This window comes from Caretta caretta, chromosome 9 (assembly GCF_965140235.1).
Source record: "Caretta caretta isolate rCarCar2 chromosome 9, rCarCar1.hap1, whole genome shotgun sequence".
NCBI classification, from domain to species: Eukaryota; Metazoa; Chordata; order Testudines; family Cheloniidae; genus Caretta; species Caretta caretta.
In genome coordinates, this window is record NC_134214.1 from 9,580,559 (window position 1) to 9,601,798 (window position 21,240).

At 46.5% G+C, this 21,240-nt stretch overlaps 1 protein-coding gene across 2 annotated transcripts in view; it reads left to right on the plus strand.

Annotated features, from left to right (window-relative positions):
- The window catches only part of MCF2L2 (MCF.2 cell line derived transforming sequence-like 2), a 317,075-nt gene that overhangs the window by 259,190 nt on the left and 36,645 nt on the right, over positions 1–21,240 (plus strand). For both annotated transcript variants that reach the window (XM_048863063.2, XM_048863066.2), the window contains 5 exons: positions 1,071–1,186; positions 3,813–3,882; positions 14,257–14,349; positions 14,919–15,011; positions 19,596–19,721. In XM_048863063.2, coding sequence (XP_048719020.2) covers positions 1,071–1,186; positions 3,813–3,882; positions 14,257–14,349; positions 14,919–15,011; positions 19,596–19,721 — 498 coding nt within the window. The remainder of the gene's footprint in view (positions 1–1,070; positions 1,187–3,812; positions 3,883–14,256; positions 14,350–14,918; positions 15,012–19,595; positions 19,722–21,240) is intronic.

The window sequence follows — 21,240 nt, forward strand, 5'->3', positions numbered from 1 at the left end:
TCACCGTGGTGAGTTGACTGCTGCCGCTCCCCCCGTCAACTCTACCTGCGCCTCTCGTGGTGGTGGAGTACAGGAGTCAACGGGAGAGTGCTCAGGGGTCGATTTATAGCGTATAGACTAGACGTGATAAATCGATCCCCGTTGGTTCGATCGCTGCCCGCCGATCCGGCAGGTAGTGTAGACATACCCTATCTTGTTACTTCTTTATTTGATTTCAGCTGGGGGAATTGATGGGTCTGTTTACTGGTTTAGTAGTGTATTTTTAAAAGCCTGTCAAGTGCTCCCAGAATGCTCTTCTTGTATAGTTTGTAAAAATCCAAATAAACCCCAACAAACATAACCCTCCTGTGTGGAGAGCCCTGTGCAGCAAAACTATAAGGACCCTGTTATGCTTAAGGCCTTCCCTTCCCACAGGGCAGGGTCAACTTTTGACTTTTAGGTTTTATCTACACTTCGAGCTGGAGGTATTTTCCAGCTCAAGGAGACATACCTTTGCTAGCTTTGATCGAGCTAGCACACTAAAAATAGAAGTGTAGCCATGGCAGTCACAATGGCAGGAGGGGCTAGCTGCCCAGGTACGTACCTGGTATCTTGGATGGGATCACATTTGGGTGGCTAGCCCCTCCTGCTGCTCCCACCGCTGCAGCTAAACTTCCGTTTTTAGTGTACTAACTTGATCACAGCTAACCTGGGTTTGTTTCCTCAAAGAGGAAATTACACCTCCAGCTTGAAGCACAGATGTACTCTCAGAACTGCTGTTTCATTCTGTCTGTAGACTCAGCCCTGCCTCTGGTCAGGGTTGGAACAGTATCATCATGACTCTGGAAACTTAAAATCATCAGGAACTGATGGGCCACCAGAGAAGTGCTGGTATGGGAAGCCACCATGAACCAGCTCAATTTGACCTCTGCTGTACTTAGAAAACAAAGAGCAAACAGGATCTGAGTCAGACTGTGCAATTATGAGCAGTAACTAACGACAGTATCACCATATTAAATGTGTCAGTGGATCAAGCACAGTATTTCTTTTTCCTGGTGAAAATTGGCCTATTGTTTTTTCACTCTCCACAGGGCTATGCTTCAGAAATGGACAATCCTGACTTAATTCACCTGATCCCGTCGGCTCTTCAGAACAAAAAGGAAGTTCTTTTTGGCAACCTCCCGGAAATCTATGAATTCCACAACAGGCACGTGCTTACTGTCTAGTAATCTACACTTTCATGAATAAGCTATTACATATAATGCTTTATCTCCCCCACAAATAAGCAGCCAAGAAATGTAGTCCTCACCTTACCTGTGTGTGCACCTCCTACTGTAGAATCATGTACAATGTAAAAAATCCCTGGGGTCATCTAATTAATCTCCTTGTCAGTGTAGGCTTGTACTCTGTTGTGCATGTAATGTGGTTTGTCCTAACTTCAGTAGTTTTAAATGTCCCTTGTGAGAAGTCTTTTACCCCTTTCCTTGGAACATAATAGATGTTGTGGAACCAAATCCTGCAGCCTTTTATTAGATAAGACTCTAATTTTCCTCTGCTGTCAGGAAATTTTTCCTAATGGTCAGCCTAATTTTTCCTGTCTTTATGTCTTCCCATTACTAGTAGCTATAATCTGATTTGTTGCACTCCTTGCTAGGTGTTTACATCTGTCAAATGTTCATCTATGGATGCCCCCTCCAAAATCCTTGTCTACACTGGGAAGTATACCAGTTGCTGACATCTGTTGTCAGCAATCAGTGCAGCTGAATTTGTGCTGAAAACACTAATTTAATAGACAAGATTAAAGTATGTTCAATGTCCTTTCAGGAGATTGAGGAAACGTATTAAAAATTTCCTACTGTTGCTAACCCCAGTGCAGCAGAACTGACATTAACAACAGCAGGGATTTCAAAATTCCCTTGCATAGAGGAGGTATGCGTAAGGTGTAACGACTGGATGAACAAAACAAGAAAAGTCCCTCCCATTTTCCAAGGTATAATAATTATGCCAATAAAAGTCCTTATGTTTTCCAGCTTTATCCATTAGTTTTTAAAATGAAAGTTCTTCCCTTTCTGGGGTTCAAGCAGGAAAGAGACATTCAGCCTTCCCCTAAGCCTTGTCTCTTCCCACACTTAAAGGCCTGATTTACAGTCTATCAAAGTCAGTGAAAAGACTCCCACTGACTTCAGTGGGCTTTGGATCTGGCCCTAAACTCCCACTCTTGCTTTCATATACAGCATTTTGGCCCTGATGGATTACTGAGTTCAACTGCATGTGCTCTGCACCCCTTTGCCCTCTACCTATCTGCTCCTACGTCCCCTCAGAACCAACTGAGAAGCAGAAGGTTGGGCCACCCAACTGGAACTGGACCCCCAATGGCTATGGGACCCAGACAGGTCATAACCCCATCACTAGCAGATTAAAGCATGGTCCAACAACTGTCTGATTCAGACACGAAACTCTGAAGAGGGCCCCATTTCTCCAAAGGACCCCTCCCCGCCACACCTGCAATAATGTATATCTCTAGTAGTTGGATCAGGGACCTCATGGTTTTTCACCAATCTCCTTTGCGAGGGAACCACAGCACCTATTTCTAGATTTAGATGGGGCCTCCTGTGACAGAGCCCCGGGTACAACCTGGAACTGTGGGACGGTTATGCCTCCTTAACTCTCCAGCCTGGGCTGTCTCTTGCAACGCTATGCTCGTGACAAGCAGAAAATCCCTTCAGGCACTGTGATCACTCAGCCAACAACATACAGCTAAATTGCGTGAATGCTCTCTAAGTCACTCATGAACTATACACAGGGAGACACCAACAAATCCCCCCAGCCTTACACCCCAGAAATGTACCATCTTACACTGCTCAAGACCTTCTCTTGAACAATGCAAGCTCATTAATTAGTTCACCACTTCTGCAAAGGATAGTGGACATGCACCAGCCTTTGTAATCTGAGCAGATTCCCCAAGCACTTTAGACAAACTCACTGGTAAAGTTGAAACATTAAAATTAGTTTATTAACTACAGAAAGGTAGATTTTAAGTGATTATAAGTGTGAGGTGTAGAGGACAGAGTTGGTTACATAAGAAATAAAAGATAAAATCACAGTCTAAATCCTAAACTTTATCAGACTAAGCAAGATTGGAATCAAGCAGTTTTTTTCACCCCACTAGGTGTTGTAAGCGGTTCACAGTTCTTAATACACAGGCTGAATTCCCTGCTCAGCCTGGGACAAATCTCCCCAGTTCACAGATTTTTCTTCCAAACGTTCTTGTTGCCTTCAGAATAGGTGGGGGAAGAGAAAGGTGGGCTCATGATGCCACTGTCCCTTATTTTATACTCAATTCATGTGCCTAGAAAAATACTGGCTCAAACATGGAGTCAAGCATCACATGTCCTGATACCTTGCTGAGTCACAGACTTAAGCAATCCCCATTGTGTAGCGCTTGAGCAACTGTCTCTTATTGAATTGTAAATCTCTTGTTTACAATTCCCTGGCTGGTCAATGGCTGGTGATGGTCGCTTAACACCCATCTGAGTGTGAGCCACCTCCCTTGTTGCCACAGGAGAGCTAGCTGTGGATGTCTCCCAGACACACAACATATTTCAGTAACAACCATATAGCAAAATCTTATAACTTCATATACAATGGTGATATACTTATGTTGACAGAACAATGAGTTTCAGCAAATTGTGACTTTACCTCACAAGGGCATACTTTGTACAAAACACTTAATCATATCACAGTGGTGAATATGGGGGTTCAAGAGTGTCATATACCCCCCACCGTGTAAATGTATTGATCTCTTGGAAATGCCTTTCCTCTCTCCCTCTCAGAATTTTCCTTAAGGAGCTGGAAAATTGCATTGAGAACCCTGAGCTTCTTGGTCGGTGCTTTTTAAAAAGAGTAAGTAAACAGTGGGTTTGTATAAAACCAAGGGTCTGGTCCTACAGCACTTGCTTACACAAGTGGCTTGGCCCACACTCACCTGAATGATCCCATTCGCATCCATGGAACTGCTTGTGTGAATGAGGCACACTCACGTGACTAAATGCTGCTGGATTGAGCCCGAGTCTAGAAAAGATTGATGCTGTTAATTAATGTAGATTTTTAAATTGGAGCCTTTTGGTTGCCTTGGTGACAGGAAGGGATCCTGACACTGGCCCCAGGCAACTCCATGGTCACAATAGCCAAACACAGCCCCACCACAGGTAAGAGAATGGCTCAGCAGCAGATCCTCTGGCTCCATCCAGGCCCTATCCCTTCAAGCTCAGAGATGTTGAGCTCCACAGGGTACAGGAAGCTCATCCCCCTAGGGCCACCCCTGGAATCCTGCCTCCTCCCTGAGGCAGTGGAACTGTATCAGGTCTGTGGCTTGCTCCCTTTGAAGTCAATGGGAGTTTTACCACTAATTTAGATGAGATTGGGTTCTTACTTGTTCACAGAATTCAGCAATCTTTAGGAATGTAGGACTGGAAGAGACCTCTTGGGTCACAGAGTCCAGTCCCCTGTTATCGGAGACAACCCCATCCTATAATCCCATTCACAAATTTATCAAGCTATTTAGGTTATTTGCTTCCACTACTCCTTTTGGGAAGCTATTCCAGAGCCTCTCTCCTCTGATGGTTAGAAACCTCCTTCTAACTGTATTCATGATGACTTAAATAGCTCTTCACCCTCCCTGCTGTTTAACTCTCTGATGTATTTACAGAGAGCAGTCATAGCCCTTCCCAGCCTTTCTTTTGCTAGACTAACCAAGCCAATCTCTTTTAAGCTATGTCTACACTGCAATTAAAACCATGTGGCTGGCCCATACCAGCTGACTCGGGCTCGCAGGGCTTGGGCTTGGGCTACTGTTTGATTACAGTGTAGACATTACAGCTCAGGCTGCAGCCCAAGCTCTGGGATCCTGCCACCATGCAGGGGCCTAGAGCCTGGCCTCCAGCCGTAGCTTGGAAGTCTACACTGCAATGAAGCAGCCCCACAGCCTGAGCCCCGTGAGCCGAATCAGCTGGCATGGACCAGCCGCGGATTTGTAATTGCAGAGTAGACATACGCATAGGCTCTCCATTGCCTTGATCATCCCACTAGCCTTTCTCTGCATCTGTTCCAGTTTGAATTCATCTTTCTTGAACACAGGTGACCAGAACTGTACACAATATTCCACCTGAATAAACAAGGAATCTACCCATCAGCAGGGGTCTCCTGTACTTTTGTATTGTGGTGGTAACTGATTGTTTAAGCCTGTGGAGTGAGCCCCACTCACTGGAAAGTCCAAGGTTACCAGGCAGTGCTGTTCCTTTGCACTGGGTAGCCCAGCATTCATATAGCCATGTCTGCCTTTGCTTGACTTACATGCTAAGGTGAAGAGCAAGTTAAGAAAATGGCTCCTTGTGGGTAACCACCTGTAATTTCAGCTCCCCTGCCAGCTTTCCCAAGTCCTGCATCATTTAGCACAGCCTTATTGTTGTAAGTGACACGTCAGAAGCTGGTGGTGCTTGCAGTGCAGTTATTCCAAAAAGTTACTTTGCCGGTTTCCTCCTGAACACTTTCTTGCTCTGACAAACTCACAAAACCAGGGTACTGTGTTCAGACCAGGAAGCTTGTGAAAGTGACTGGCATCTATTAACCACAAAAGATTGTGACACGCTCCAGTTCTGTGTCACAACGTTGTCAGCTGGGTTTTCCATTTCCTTTGTTATTGGGGTCTATCAGGCAAAACCGTGTGTGATGAATTATTGATGTTCCTAAAGACATCTGACTGTTAATTTTTCTTTAACAAGCCACTAACTGCTGTTTACTGAATATTTAAGGCTGACGTGCATGGCCTTACACAGTAATCAGGAATTATGTGTGTGGGAAAACAGCCTGCCTTCTACTCCAAGGAAACTAAAAAGTAGTTAACGTGATTAAGACACACTGGTCTTAAAACATGTTAGTTTATTAAAAATAGAGGGTTTGACCAAGAAAAAGGGGTTGAAAACCATGACAAGATTTTGCCTTTCAAAGCAGTTCCCTTATCTGGGACCAGTGTTCTCCGGGCTATATTGGGAAAATTAGCATCATGTGTTAGACATTGCTTTTAGACTAGCTGGACTTTCAAGAGCTACAGCAGGGGTCTCAAACTCAAATGACCAAGTGGGCCACATGAGGACTAGTACATTGGCCCGAGGGCCACACCACTGACCACCACCCCCACCGCCCCCACTCCACCCCTTCTGTGAGGCCCCGCCTCTTCCCACCCCTTCCCTGCCCCCATTCCAACCCCTTCCCTGAAATTCCCACCCCAACTATGCCCCCTGCCTGCCTCCAGGGTGCAGAGGGTTGGGGTGCAGGAGGGGCGTGGGGTGCATCAGGGGGCTCAGGGCAGGGGGTCGGGGTGCAGGGTGGGGAGGGGGTCAGGGTGCGGGGTGCAGCAGGGGGCTCAGGGCAGGAGGTTGGGGTGCGGGGTGCAGCAGGGGGCTCAGGGCAGGAGGTTGGGTTGCAGGAGGGGTGCGGGGTGCAGCAGGGGGCTCAGGGCAGGGGGTTGGGTTGCAGGAGGGGTGCGGCAGGGGGCTTAAGGCAGGGGGTCAGGGTGCAGGAGGGGTGTGCGGTGCAGCAGGCGGCTCAGGGCAGGGGGTTCGGCTGCAGGAGGGGTTCGGGGGGTGGGTCCGGCCCGGCGCGCACCAGGAGCAGGGCAGGCTCCCTCCCTGCCTGCCTGCCCTGCCCCCACGCCGCGCTGCGCCGGGAAGCGGCTGGGGCCTGGGGTCGGGGGGACACACAGGGGTCTGTGTGTTGTCCTGGCCACTCCTTCAGGTACCTCCCCCGAAGCTCCCATTGGCCGGGAATGGGGAACCACAGCCAATGGGAGCTTCGGGGGAGGTACCTGGAAGAGTGGCCAGGGCAACACACAGACCCCTGTGCCCCACACCCCCTGCCTCTTCCCGGAGCGGTGCAGGGGCAGGGCAGGAAGGGAGCCTGTCCTGCCCGTGGTGCGCGCCGGGCCAGAGCCCCTCTAGGTAAATGCTGGGGGCACGGGGATGCTGCGGGGAGCTGGCGGTGCCGCAGAAAATAACCCCGCGGGCCGCGTGTTTGAGACCCCTGCCATATGTGAAACAATACATAAGGTCTGATTCTGCACGTGCTGAAATCAATGGGAAAACTCACAATGCCTTCAAAGGGAGCAGGACTAGGGCCTGAATTATGGGTAGCTAGTGTACGTAAAGAACTGAGGTTTCAATCAGGTAAAGAGTTCATTAGATTTGTTCAACGTGCCAGCTACCATTCTTTATTCCCCCTGAAATCATACTTATATGACACTGTCATGGCATTTTACAGACAAATAAACCACAACAGGTGCTGTTCGTAAAGTGTTGATTGCAGATTATTTAGACTGTTCATAATCCATGCCCAGTAAACCACGTGCTGATTCACCGGTGACTTATTCCAGCTTTACACTGGTGAAGCCCCGCTCGGAAAAGTGGAGCTCCAGCAAGAGTCAAACAGTAGCAGATCGAGCCCAGTGAGCGTATGATTAGAATACAGCCTGTTGTGGGTTTTATTGGATGGGCAAAAAGAAAAGGAGGACCTGTGGCACCTTAGAGACTAACCAGTTTATTTGAGCATAAGCTTTTGTGAGCTACAGCATCCGATGAAGTGAGCTGTAGCTCATGAAAGCTTATGCTCAAATAAATTGGTTAGTCTCTAAGGTGCCACAAGTCCTCCTTTTCTTTTTGCGAATACAGAGTAACACGGCTGCTACTCTGAAACCTGTCACTGGATGGGCACTCTTTCAAGAATGCTCCCTGTGGCCCGGTCTGATCACGTGACAACTTTTAACCTGATTTTGTAACTGATTAAAGGCTTGATCACCTTGTAACTTGGGGCACTAGTAACATGGCTGAGTTTGTGTCCACACAACTGCTTTTCTGCCATCACAAAGGTGTTTGTGCAGCCACTGCCCGGCTGCATTTGCATCAATGCATTCTGGGAAAATGTGGTCCCACACATAGGTGCCGACTTGGTGGGTGCTCCAGGGCTGGAGCACCCACGGGGAAAAATTGGTGGGTGCTCTGCACCCACAGGCAGCCAAGCTCCCCACCCCGCCCCACCCCAGCTCACCTCACCTCCATCTCCTCCCCTGAGTGTGCTGTGTCCCCGCTCCTCCTCAAAGCGCTTGCCATCTCAAAACAGCTGTTTTGCAGCGTAACAAGCTGTGGGAGGGAGTGGGGAGGAGCGGGAATGCTGCGTGCTCAGGGGAGGAGGCGGGGCCAGGGCAGGGATTTGGGGAAGGAGTCCAGTAGGGGCAGGGAGGGGGCGGAGTTGGGGTGGGGACTTTGGGGAAGGGGTTGGAGTCGGGGCAGGGTCGGGAGCGGGGGGTGTCAAGCACCCACCGGCGCCAGGAGAAGTTGTTGCCTATGGTCCCACAATAGGCCAGCCTGGGATAGAATGCCCCAGAGACATGCACCTGTCCGGTGCTGATCACTCTGACCCTGACCTATCAAACCATTTCAACATGTGCTTAATTTTAAGTCTGGGATGGGGATACTCAAATGCTTAGAGTTAAGCATGTACTGGAGTGCTTTGCTGGATTAGGGCCAGAGTGCTTAACACCTTGCACGATTGATCCCACAGAGCAGTATCAACAGGACATGGGACAGTGGACCCTGTTAAAGTCAGTTGGATTCCTCTAATGTGTAAGGGTATGCTTATCATATGATAATCCTACCGTAAAGAGAGCTGGGAGGATGGAGGGATTCCCAAGCCACAGACATGGTGAGGGCTCTGTCTGTACTGCAGAAAAACCCAAAACAAACGGGTCTGAGCCATTCAGCAATCACGTGCCAGCCACAACCTCTGGAAGGGGTGAAACATAATGAACTGTTGTTACTGCTGCGTGGTAACCATGTTTGGACACGTGTTTAGAGCCAGCCATGCCACTACTTCGTTAAAGACACATAGTGTAGGTGAATCCTTAGAGCCTGACCCTGGGAAGATCAGGTGGGAATGGAGGGAAGTCGGATCAAGTGGGAATCTCAGCTCTTTGCAGGAGATGCCCAGAACCTGGCGTGACTACGTCCTTCCTGACAGTATTACCAACCCTAGCAAGGGGAACCAGCAGTTGCAGTAGGCAGTTGGTTATCTTATCTGGGAGAGGAAGCACAGAAAATGAAGCTGTTTAAAAGGTTTGTGTCAGCTGCTGAACCTCAGGGCACCTTGAGTGATACATTAAGGGCCAAATTCCTACCTCACATACAGGCACTCATCAGCTGCCAATAAAGTTAACTGGAGTTGTGCATATGTGCCCTGAACACATTAAATCTAAAGAATATTTGTAAAGCACGTTGAAATCCTTGGATAGGAAGCACCATAGAAGAGCAAAGGCTTATAGATACAACAGTGGTGACCATGATGTAAATATATAGGCAGATCTAGAGTTGGAAACCCTGGAGCTGAACATTCCTGAACTTTGAGATGCTCAAGATCTGACTCTGAATCGATAGCCCAGCCCTGATTATTCCCCTGTGGAATTCCGTTTCTGACTATGCGACTCTCAGTCCTTGCCATAATGAAAGGCATTGGGGGAGGGATAGCTCAGTGGTTTGAGCATTGGCCTGCTAAACCCAGGGTTGTGAGTTCAATCCTTGAGGGGGCCATTTAGGGATCTGGGGCAAAAATTGGGGGGACTGGCCCTGCTTTGAGCAGGGGGTTGGACTAGATGACCTCCTGAGGTCCCTTCCAATCCTGATATTCTATGATTCTATGAAAGGCTAGTTTTAAGGACACTGAACGTTTGTCTGAGCTCGTGTCCCCTTGATTTGTGCAGCGCTGTGTATGATGTTTACACAGAGGGCTGCTACATCAGGGTGAGTGACTGGTAGGTTAATGATTGCTTTCCCTTCTTTCTCCAGTTTGAACACAGTTTTGTTTTGTTTTGTTTGTCCCTCTGCTGCTGCTTTTGAATTGACCATCACCATCTCCCTTACTGAAGCGTATCTGTTTTCTTTAGGCAAAGGGCAAGCAGTCACGCTTGATTACCGTTTCTGATTCCTTTCAGTTCTGTGTTCTCTCCCCACTGCCGCTTTCCCTCCCTGGCAACATACATAAACAATCCTGTTCAGGCAAAGGCAAGTTTGCACCTCACTTTGAAATTGCACCGCTAATATTGCTTTGGTTGCAATTGCATAATCGTAGAAATGTAGAGAAGGGTGGCATTGGCCTTCCCCAGTCCTCTCCCATCCCCTTTGTATCTGAGCCTAATGGGTGATCCCAGCTTAAAAGGTGACAATCCCACAACATCCCTGCCAAAAACTATTCCTTGGAGAGACATTCCTTGCCAACCCCAAAGAGGCAGCATTGTCTAGTGGACTAAGTACAGGACAGAGAGCCAGGAATTCCTGCATTTTACTCCTGCTTCTGCCTCTGTCTATGCTACAAAGTGAGGTTGATGGAACCCGCCTTGCATTGACTTAGTTGTGCATGGTCTACACTTAAATTTGTCGGCCATCAATGGACCATGGCTCGCCATTACACTGACATAGTAACAGCACCTCCCCGAGCGGCATGGAGCTATGGTCCATGTTCTGAGGTCAATGCAGCATGGATGTAGACAATGAGTGACCTATGTTGACCCTAACAGTCCTCCAGAAGTTGTCCTACAGTGCCCTGTACTGACTGCTATGGTCACAGTTATGAACTCCACTGGCTAGTGGTCAGGGAGACCAGAAGACCCCCCACCTTTAAAACCCTGTGAATTTTTGAAATACCTTTTCCTGATTGTCCATCTTGGCAAGCACCTAGCAGCTCTCCACGGTTATGTGCAACTGCCCAGCCGGCCATGCCGGTTGCACACTCCAGACGCGCTCCGGCCTGGAGTAGGCAGGAGATATTGAATCTCCTGGGCTTGTGGAGAGGTGAGGCTCTGCAAGCACAGCTACGGACCAGCCATAGAAATGAGGACATCTACGAGCGGATTGCCCGGGAGATGCAGGAGAAGGGGTGTCACAGGGATCAGTGGCAGTACGGCTTGAAGGTGAAGGAACTGCGGCAGGCATATCAGAAGTGATGTGCCGTACTAAGAGGAGACCTCACCACCATCCCATAGAGCAGTGATGCTTGCATAACCATAGAAAAGTAGTCCTTTCTGTTGGATGTACTCTGTTGGAAGGTACGCTGGTGCCAAAATAGGGATGTGCATGCCATCTATTGCTCCACTGCAGTTTGGGAACTCCATTGCTGCAAATCCATCCACCCTGTCCTGCATGTTGCTGAGAATTACAGTCCTTCAGAGCAGCAGATGATTAATGGCCCTGCACACTTGCATGACAATTGCCCCCGCAGTGGATTTTCCAACTCCAAAATGATTTCCCACTGACAGGTAGCAATCCAGCATTGCAGGTGTCCATGGTGTGATCACCACTTGCTTCTCCACTTTCAGTTCAGCTCTCATTTTGGTGTCCCTGCCCTGGTTGTCTGGAGCAAGCTTGGCACACAGATCCAGGAATGTGGCCTTGTCCATCTGAAAGTTCCTTGGCCACTGCTCATCATCCCAAGCCTGCGTTACGATGTGGTCCCATCTGTCAGTGCTTGTTCTTGGGTCCAGAAGTGGCCCATTTGCAGCTGCTCTGTGAGCACCACTAACAACTTCATAGTGGTTCTCACTGTGTCCCACAGTAATCTGCCCTCCAGGAAATCATCATGTTCCCCACTGATCTGGGGTTTCTTGCAGCCTGCAAATACTGCAGGATTGTGTGTCCTGTGCTTGCAATGCTCACGATAATAATGCAGAGCTCTGCAGGCTCCAAGCTTCTGTTAGAGACAGAGGCGGAGCTGCGGATTAAAGTTTCCTCTGGCCTTGGGGCCCCGCTCCAACCCTTCCGCCTGCGGCCCCGCCCCCACTCCACCCCTTCCCCCAAGTCCCTGCCCCCGCTTCTCTTCTTCCCGCCCCTGCTCCACCCCGCCTCTTCCTGCCCTGCTCTGCTGCCAGGGAGTGGGGTCAGGGCATGGGTCAGCTTCCGGACTGCTGTGCTGGGCATCACAGCATGGGGAGTAGATGGCCAGCCCTCTGTGGAGAAAGAGGTGGTTAGGGACTATTTAGAAAAGCTGGACGTGCACGAGTCCATGGGGCCGGATGAGTTGCATCCGAGAGTGCTAAAGGAATTGGCGGCTGTGATTTCAGAGCCATTGGCCATTATCTTTGAAAACTCATGGCGAACGGGGGAAGTCCCAGATGACTGGAAAAAGGCTAATGTACTGCCAATCTTTAAAAAAGGGAAGAAGGAGGATCCTGGGAACTACAGGCCAGTCAGCCTCACCTCAGTCCCCAGAAAAATCATGGAGCAGGTCCTCAAAGAATCAATCCTGAAGCACTTACATGAGAGGAAAGTGATCAGGAACAGTCAGCATGGATTCACCAAGGGAAGGTCATGCCTGACTAATCTAATTGCCTTCTATGATGAGATTACTGGTTCTGTGGATGAAGGGAAAGCAGTGGATGTATTGTTTCTTGACTTTAGCAAAGCTTTTGACACGGTCTCCCACAGTATTCTTGTCAGCAAGTTAAAGAAGTATGGGCTGGATGAATGCACTATGAGGTGGGTAGAAAGTTGGCTAGATTGTCGGGCTCAACGGGTAGTGATCAATGGCTGTCTAGTTGGCAGCCGGTGTCAAGTGGAGTGCCCCAGGGGTCGGTCCTGGGGCCGGTTTTGTTCAATATCTTCATAAATGATCTGGAGGATGGTGTGGATTGCACCCTCAGCAAATTTGCAGATGACACTAAACTGGGAGGAGTGGTAGATACGCTGGAGGGCAGGGATAGGATACAGAGGGACCTAGACAAATTGGAGGATTGGGCCAAAAGAAATCTGATGAGGTTCAATAAGGATAAGTGCAGAGTCCTGCACTTAGGACGGAAGAACCCCATGCACAGCTACAGACTAGGGACCGAATGGCTAGGCAGCAGTTCTGTGGAAAAGGACCTAGGGGTGACAGTGGACGAGAAGCTGGATATGAGTCAGCAGTGTGCCCTTGTTGCCAAGAAGGCCAATGGCATTTTGGGATGTATAAGTAGGGGCATAGCAAGCAGATCGAGGGACGTGATCGTTCTCCTCTATTCGACATTGGTGAGGCCTCATCTGGAGTACTGTGTCCAGTTTTGGGCCCACACTACAAGAAGGATATGGATAAATTGGAGAGTCCAGTGAAGGGCAACAAAAATGATTAGGGGTCTGGAACACATGACTTATGAGGAGAGGCTGAGGGAACTGGGATTGTTTAGTCTGCAGAAGAGAAGAATGAGGGGGGATTTGATAGCTGCTTTCAACTACCTGAGAGGTGGTTCCAGAGAGGATGGTTCTAGACTATTCTCAGTGGTAGAAGAGGACAGGACAAGGAGTAATGGTCTCAAGTTGCAGTGGGGGAGGTTTAGGTTGGATATTAGGAAAAACTTTTTCACTAGGAGGGTGGTGAAACACTGGAATGCGTTACCTAGGGAGGTGGTAGAATCTCCTTCCTTAGAGGTTTTTAAGGTCAGGCTTGACAAAGCCCTGGCTGGGATGATTTAATTGGGAATTGGTCCTGCTTTGAGCAGGGGGTTGGACTAGATGACCTCCTGAGGTCCCTTCCAACCCTGATATTCTATGATTCTATGACTTGTGCTCGTCCAGCTTTTCTAAATAGTCCTGAACCACTTCTTTCTTCACAGAGGGCTGGTCATCTCCTCCCCATGCTGTGCTGCCCAGTGCAGTAGTCTGGGAGCTGACCTTGTTCGTGAAGACAGAGGCAAAAAAAGCATTGAGTACGTTAGCTTTTTCCACATTCTCTGTCACTAGGTTGCCTCCCTCATTCAGTAAGGGGCTTGACTTTCTTCTTGTTGCTTGACTTTCTTCTTGTTGCTAACATACCTGAAGAAACCCTTCTTGTTACTCTTAACATCTCTTGCTAGCTGCACCTCCAGGTGTGATTTGGCCTTCCTGATTTCACTCCTGCATGTCCAAGCAATATTTTTATACTCTTCCCTGGTCATTTGTCCAATCATGCGCCCATCATGTCCAATCATGCGCCCATCCCCCACGCTGTAGCTTCCTTATCCCAAGCAATCCATCCAAGCTAACCTTGCTAGTGTAATGAAATCTGAAAGAGTAAAAATAGTTTATACAATAGGTTTTTCCATAGAGACTTATTACCAGGAACTGGTTCGATCTTATGTATTTGGAATAGAAGATGTAGAGGAGATCTGGTTAATGATCAACATTCAATGAACTGTTTCCTCCTGAGTTATGTAAACTTTTCTTTTTGTTGCAGAAAGAGGATCTCCAAGTATATGAAAAATACTGTCAGAACAAGCTAAGATCTGAAGCCCTCTGGAGACAATGTGGAGATAGCCTCTTCTTTCAGGTAGAGTTTAGTTACAGACTGGCAATGTAAATCTGTTGGAACTCCTTTTCCCATCCATCTCTCTTTAGAAAGTTTCTGTATACATGTACATTAAAAAAAGTTATAGAGGAAAATATATCTATGTATACATCTTATAATTCTGGGAGGCACTTGGCATCCATGTCAATTAATAGTGTCTCAGAGACTCAATAGACTGGTAGATGGAATGCCTGGATATGAACCTGTCTCTTCGGTTTTGGTTCCAGGTCAGACCTAGTACCAGAAGGGACCTTTTTCACAGAACCAGGTTGATTGAAATCTCGCAAGAAGATCTTGCAGGATTTCAGCATCATCTAGTCTGAATCCAGACCTTGGCTCTCATTCAGAGATGTTTGTATTGTACACAAAACAGCTGGGAAAGTCCCTTTGTAAATTGGCTAGTGAAATCTGGTGTGCAAGGAACAGAATATATGTCTTGTTGAATCAACAGATTCAATCTCAAATTATCTTAAACCTTAGTTCCAGGCTTTGTACCCCTGTTCTATTTCTAAGAGTTGTAGTATGATTTCCTCCTCTTTTGTCTCTTACAGGAATGCCAACGTAAACTGGACCATAAACTTTCACTCGATGCTTATCTCTTAAAGCCAGTCCAGAGGATCACAAAGTACCAGTTGCTTTTAAAGGTAAATAAAACTAAAGGACATTCTCTGTGACAAGGCAATTGATTGTTGCTGCACTTTAACACGCCTATTGGTTGTCTGTTTTGGTTAAGGAATTACACAGCAGTGCCCACTTAAAGGCGACAGCTTAAATAAATACTTTTGCAATGTTAAGTTGACCAGGTAGATGAACAAGCATAGTCAATGTAAGGACTCTTGGTTGAACCAAAATAAGAGCCTGATCTTGGGAGGTCCACATGCTGTCAACTCTCACTAAAGTCAGAGACAGTTAAAGGTACTTTATAGGATCATGCCCTAAAACAGGCACTGAAGACCACTGAAGACTGGAGCGTACATAGTGCAGCACGGTTCTGGATTCAGCACTGTTTCACTATAAACAATAAGGTCACTTTTCAGTTTTTCACAACAGAATAGAAATGATCTAGTTCTTTAATTAGAGTTTACAGGAGCCTTTAATTGGAGAGAAGTAAGGTCTAGCCACCTGAGTGCAGGCCTTCACAGCAAGCTGTGTTCTAATCAGGGGCCAAACTCCCTTTGACTTCAGTGCGGTCAGGATTTCACACTTACTGAACTTCCTCTCTGTGAATAAATTACTCCAACCAAAATTCCCAAAAGGATGTCGTTTTGGGTGTTTTCCCTTTTTCAGGGCCCAACTTGGGGCAGATTGGCCCTAATTATCAGACGTGGTAAACATCTGCAGCTCGCATTTGACAACAGCTGAAGTTGTGGGTACTTAGCACGTTTGAAATTCAGGTCCAAAGTTGAAGCTCCAAGACCAGTGTCCCCTTTTGAAAATTTTGGTCTTAATTTCTGTTTCCATCACTTCATCTCTAAAATGGGGATAATATTTTCTCACCTCCTTTACCAGGGTGTTTTGAGGGTTAATTGGTTGATGTTATGAAGCATTTTAACTACAAAAAATGCTAATTAGTGTTATGAAGTCCACTATGGAATTTCGTATACTACCTAGAGCAGGGTCTCAGTTGGTCCAAACGGACATAGCTCCATTGAAGTCAATGAAGTGATACCAGTTTATGTCATCTGAATATCTGGCCAATCATTTACCTGTGCAGCATCTAACTGTCAAGGTAATGGGCTATCTAGGAAACCCTAGGATACGTAGAATGAAGAACCCTCTGTACAGTAAGTGGGCCAGATTGCACTGTGGTGCAACTTCATTGACTCTCATAGAGTTGTACCGGCTTATTCCAGCAGTAAATTTGACTCAGGTGTTTCCAGGAACTGTAATAGTAAAAGGGAGGGAGAGAATTTAAAAGAAATGTTCAAGGTCTCCAGTAGAAGAAGAAGAAACTGTGCTCTCTTTTTAATTTGAAATGTGCCAGTAAGCAAAAGTGAGATTAGATCAAGAGGTACAGTTCTCAAACAGAACAGGCACAGCCATTGGGATCAAATCAGGTCAGACCAGTTCTGTACACACCTCACAGTATATTTGGAAGGACGCTAAACACAAAAAGAATTCTGAGTGCTCCATAGAAGCAGCATGCTAAGCCCCTTTGGAAAGGAGCTTCTCTGAGGGTGGGGAAGTAGGGCAGGAGGGTGATTCCGGAGAACCTTTCACAATTAGAAATGGATAGTAAGGAAGAGGCAATGCATAGGAAGCAAGTCTTGGTGACCAATGGGCAGATCAGCTTTTAGCTCCTGGATCACGGGGGTTTTTTTAAAACTCGATTTGGTTTCAGTCAGTTTAGCTAGTTTTAAATGGCAGCCTCCTAACGAGATGATGGTCGTAGAGATTGCTCATAATAGTAGGGATTCCACAACAGGTAACACAAAGTGCATCTTGCTCTTTCCCTCTGAGGCATGGACAGCCACGTATTTAAAGGCAGCGCCATATGATGTCGGAATTGTTGGAATTTGTGTGAATCCCTTTCTTCAGTTTCCTTTTCACTTGGAGTTTCTGGGTTTGAACAATTTCAGCTGCATTTTGCTCCAGTTTGGAAAGTAGACATGAGCCTGAACCAAAACCACAGAGGGGGATTCCAGTTCAAGCCTTTGCACCTGTGGCTTATCTTTGCCAAATTTTGAATCAAAACTAGGTGAAACAACTGACTGTTGTGTGGTTTCCACCTAAAAGGTAGCTCCATATTACACACAACTTGACTTCTGCTCACCTGAGACTTGGCCCAGCTTGGCTGAAATTGGACCCTGTTTTGGCAAAAGGTTCACAAGTCTGGCCTGAATTTTAGGTTTGTAACTAAACCGGGTGAAGGTTCACACAGCTGTGGTGAAGGCGTCTGTCTCCTACTTAGTAAACACAAATGAGCAGAGAGGGGGCGGATTTTCAGAAGTAACAATGAGGGCATGGTTTTGGAAGGGGGACTTCCCAGTGGCATGTCAGCTCTCAGCCTTCTTCCCATTTGCTTTAGTAGATACAGCATGGACTGTACTCTTGCTGACTTTATAGTTGGCAGGTTGGATGAACTCATTGGAAGTGCTGTTTGTTTACTGTTATAATATTTAGTGCAGACATTCCATTGTGTAGCCTTGCTGTTTGTGCTTCTGAAATGAAGCCTACAGTTACCCAACCAAGTGCTCATGTCATAGTGAAAATACATTCATAAAGACCAGTGAATACTTACCAGACAAGCACCTGCCTAAGCTTGTTGTGGGTCACTAGAACTAAGGTGAGTCACTGAAACTTTTGTCTCATCACTTGCTAACCAAAAAACATATTCCTGGAACCCAACAGGTTAATAGGTGAATCCCCCAAGCAACATGAGATACAACAATTATGCTTTATCAGCTCAATCCTATGGGCTGCTGAGTGGCTGCTGCGGACCCTCAGTGGAGTTAAGAGCCTCCAGCACCTTTGAGCTTCAAGTCAGTATTGACTCTGCCAATTTAAAAAAAAATCTTTTTAAATGCTCGATGTATTCGACTTTTTCTTTCTTAGGCACTTTGAGTGAAGACAGAGAGGGCCTGATTCTGATCTCAGATGAGTGTAAATCAGGAGTAACTCCATTAATTGCAATGGAGTTGCAGTGGTGCAAAACTGGAATCAATGATGGCAGTCTCACAGTTACAGATTCCACAACGTACAAGAGCCAAGAGTCGATATGGGAGAAGGCTCAATTTAAAATCAAAAGGCCTGATTCTCCTCTCAGCTTTTACAGAGATGTAACTGTAGTAAATAAGTGAGAAGAGAATTGAGGCCCAAACTTTCCTTAGAACTCTTCAGGGATAACCAGTGACTAGAGAATGAAAGACAGGAGTGAGGAGAGGTGCTTCTATGGGACCCAGTGAGCAATGTGTACTCTGGATATTTGGGGTCCAAAGCAGAAGATCCATACATGGTGAGACTGCGCATTTTGGCCTTTTAATTAAATTTCGTTTTCCTGACTTTTGGCCACCTGTTCCCCAGCAGGCCTAGGACTTTGCCCCTCATTCCCCATGCTGGGGACATACAGAGGGGAGATCACTTATCTCAGAGAATGAGCCCATTTTTAAAGTACAATTTTAATGCATTTTTGATTGGAGATTAACGTTGTCCTTTTGAAGTGATCATCCTTTAAACAGACATTTCAAATTTTCATATGTGGGTTGGTCAATAGTTGGGGTGGAGGTAGGGTTTAAGTGAGCTGGAAGATTTCTCTGCATCTTCCCTGCTCCTCCTAAAAATTCAGTGTCTGGAAAACTAGCCTTCTAGTTAGAGACTAATGAAGCTCAACCTACTTAGGGCATGTCTACACTTACCTCCGGAGTGATCGATCCACTGGGGGTCGATTTATCACGTCTAGTGTCTAGTGAAGACACGATAAATCAACCAACAAGCACTCTCCCGTCGACTCCGGTACTCCACCGGAGTGAGAAGCGTAGATGGAGTCGACGGGGGAGTGGCAGCAGTCGACCTATTGCAGTGAAGACACCGTGGTAAGTAGGTCTAAGTACGTCGACTTCAGCTATGCTATTTTCATAGCTGAAGTTACGTAACTTAGACCAACTTAGCTTGCCCTCCCACCCCTAGTGTAGACCAGGCCTTAGTTTATCAAGAAAAAGATTGAGAGATGATTTGGTCATGGTCTGCAAATACATTGATGGAAGCGATTACTGATAATAGAGAGAGTTCCTTAGTGTAGCAGACAAAGGCAAGATCCAGTGTCTGGAAGCTGACACTAGACAAATTCAAACTAAAGATTAGATGCATGTTTTTCACAGTGAGGGTAATAATTGGAACAGTCTACCTAGGGATATGGTGGATTCCCCATCGCCTGCAGTCTTTAAATAAAGACTGGGTGTCTCTCTAAAAGAAATGCTCTAGCTCAGTCAGAAGTTATAGGCTTGATGCAGGAACCACTTAGTGAAATTCTATGATTTGTGTTGAAGCCGGAGATCAGATTAGATGATCACAATGGCCCTGTTTGGTCATAAATGAATCCATGAAACTTACAAATGTCCAAAAGCTTAAAAGGTCTATTTCCAATGATCGTTAAAGAGACTCTCCTGCCACTCCTATAACTGCACTCCTCTGTGTGTTCAGCATGTGAAGTGGTCTTGTCATAGCTCTCTGATCAAGGATATGGACTTTTGAGATGTTCCTTGATATGGCTGTCTTCATTGTTTAAATAGGAAATGCTGAAATGCAGCAAGAATTCTGAAGGCACCGCTGAACTGGAAGAGGCGCTGGCCACAATGCTTGATATCATCAAGTCAGTGAATGATTCCATGCATCAAATAGCCATCACGGGATATGAGGTATTATTATTATTTATTATTTGTATCCTAGTTGTGGATGTTCCTGCCAGCTCCAGTCATGACATACGCACCACTATTGCAGGTTGCAGGAGTCCAGATTTCTGATCTCTAACTCAGAGCCTGCCCAGGTGACAAGTCTCTGACAGAAAGACACAGGATGAGATGTAGCCGTGATCAAACATAAATGACCAAATTTCAACTGAGCAACGTGTGCAGGGGGTGGGAGTGGGTGGATGTGACAGCAGGATGCAGCTCTTTTGAGCAATGGGTTTGACACTGACATTTGTAAATGGGAAGATGCAGACTTGACTGGTCCAGAATAAGGTAGTGATTGAAAGCTGTATGTGACCCCAGTGCAGACCCTCCAAAATCCCAGGGCAGGGGATGGCTATGGGCCAGGAAAAGCTGGTTGGTGTAGAAATTGGGCAATAGAAGCCTACACTTGTAGCTGGAGGCCCTATTGCCTCAAATATATTGATGACAACAATAGTAGCAATGCAAATCAGTGGTAACTGCACTGAAGTCAGCTGAGTTACACCAGGGATGAATGTGGCCCTAATTTACAAAGAGAAATGAGTCACTGATTAAGAGGTGGCAGTGATTACCGCTGGAGAAAAGAATGACTGTTAAAAGAACAACTTTAAATAATGCATTGTTAGAACTGTGTGGACTGATGGGGATGCGCTCACCATTTAGAAATATCAGAAGGATGGAAACACTAAGGAAGAATTTATTTAGTCTGGTTCAAGCAATTTATAAAGTAGGAATAATGGGATGGACATTAAAGTAAAATTTAGGCTGAATATCAGGAAAAACAGGAAGCTGTGTTGAGTTGTGGAATAGTCTCCAAAAGGAAGTTGTGGAAAGCCTATTAGTGTCATCTATAATGGGACAAAACACTGGAAAATATGCTGTAATGTCTGGATCGGAAAAGTAATCTTTCATGGTGCAACAGGATGGACGAGGTTCCGCACATGCCTTTAACAATTTCTAATTTCTAGGATTCTGTGATTCATAATATATCACCAATTATATCTGTATCTGGTAGCTAAGAGCGCTAGATGATAGGGTATTGTAATGAATTAGCTAGTACATAGAAAACACTACGGTCAATGCTGCTCTTTACGGGAAGGAATTAGAACTGCCCAGCTGTGTGTCATAGATAATGTCCTATAACCACCTAATGGAGATGCTCCTTTAGCTTATGTAGTGGAGCAAATGCTTGTGGAACAGGAGGATCTGAGTGCCAAGCCTGCGGTTGCAAAGAAGTTTTAAGTTGGCCATGGCGTGGGAGGTGAAGCAACAATAGTGAAGTTCTACCTTGCCATGGATTTGTTACAATAGTAGCAAACACGTACGCTATATAATAATGTCTCTTCCAATGGGTCAAATTCTCCCACTGTACCAAGGACCGGCACAAAGCCCATGCACTATTTAAGTCCCACATAAGCCCTCAAAGCCTGAAGGACTTCAGTGATGCCTTGTGTGGCCCTGTGCATGGGTGAATTTCACCCAATAT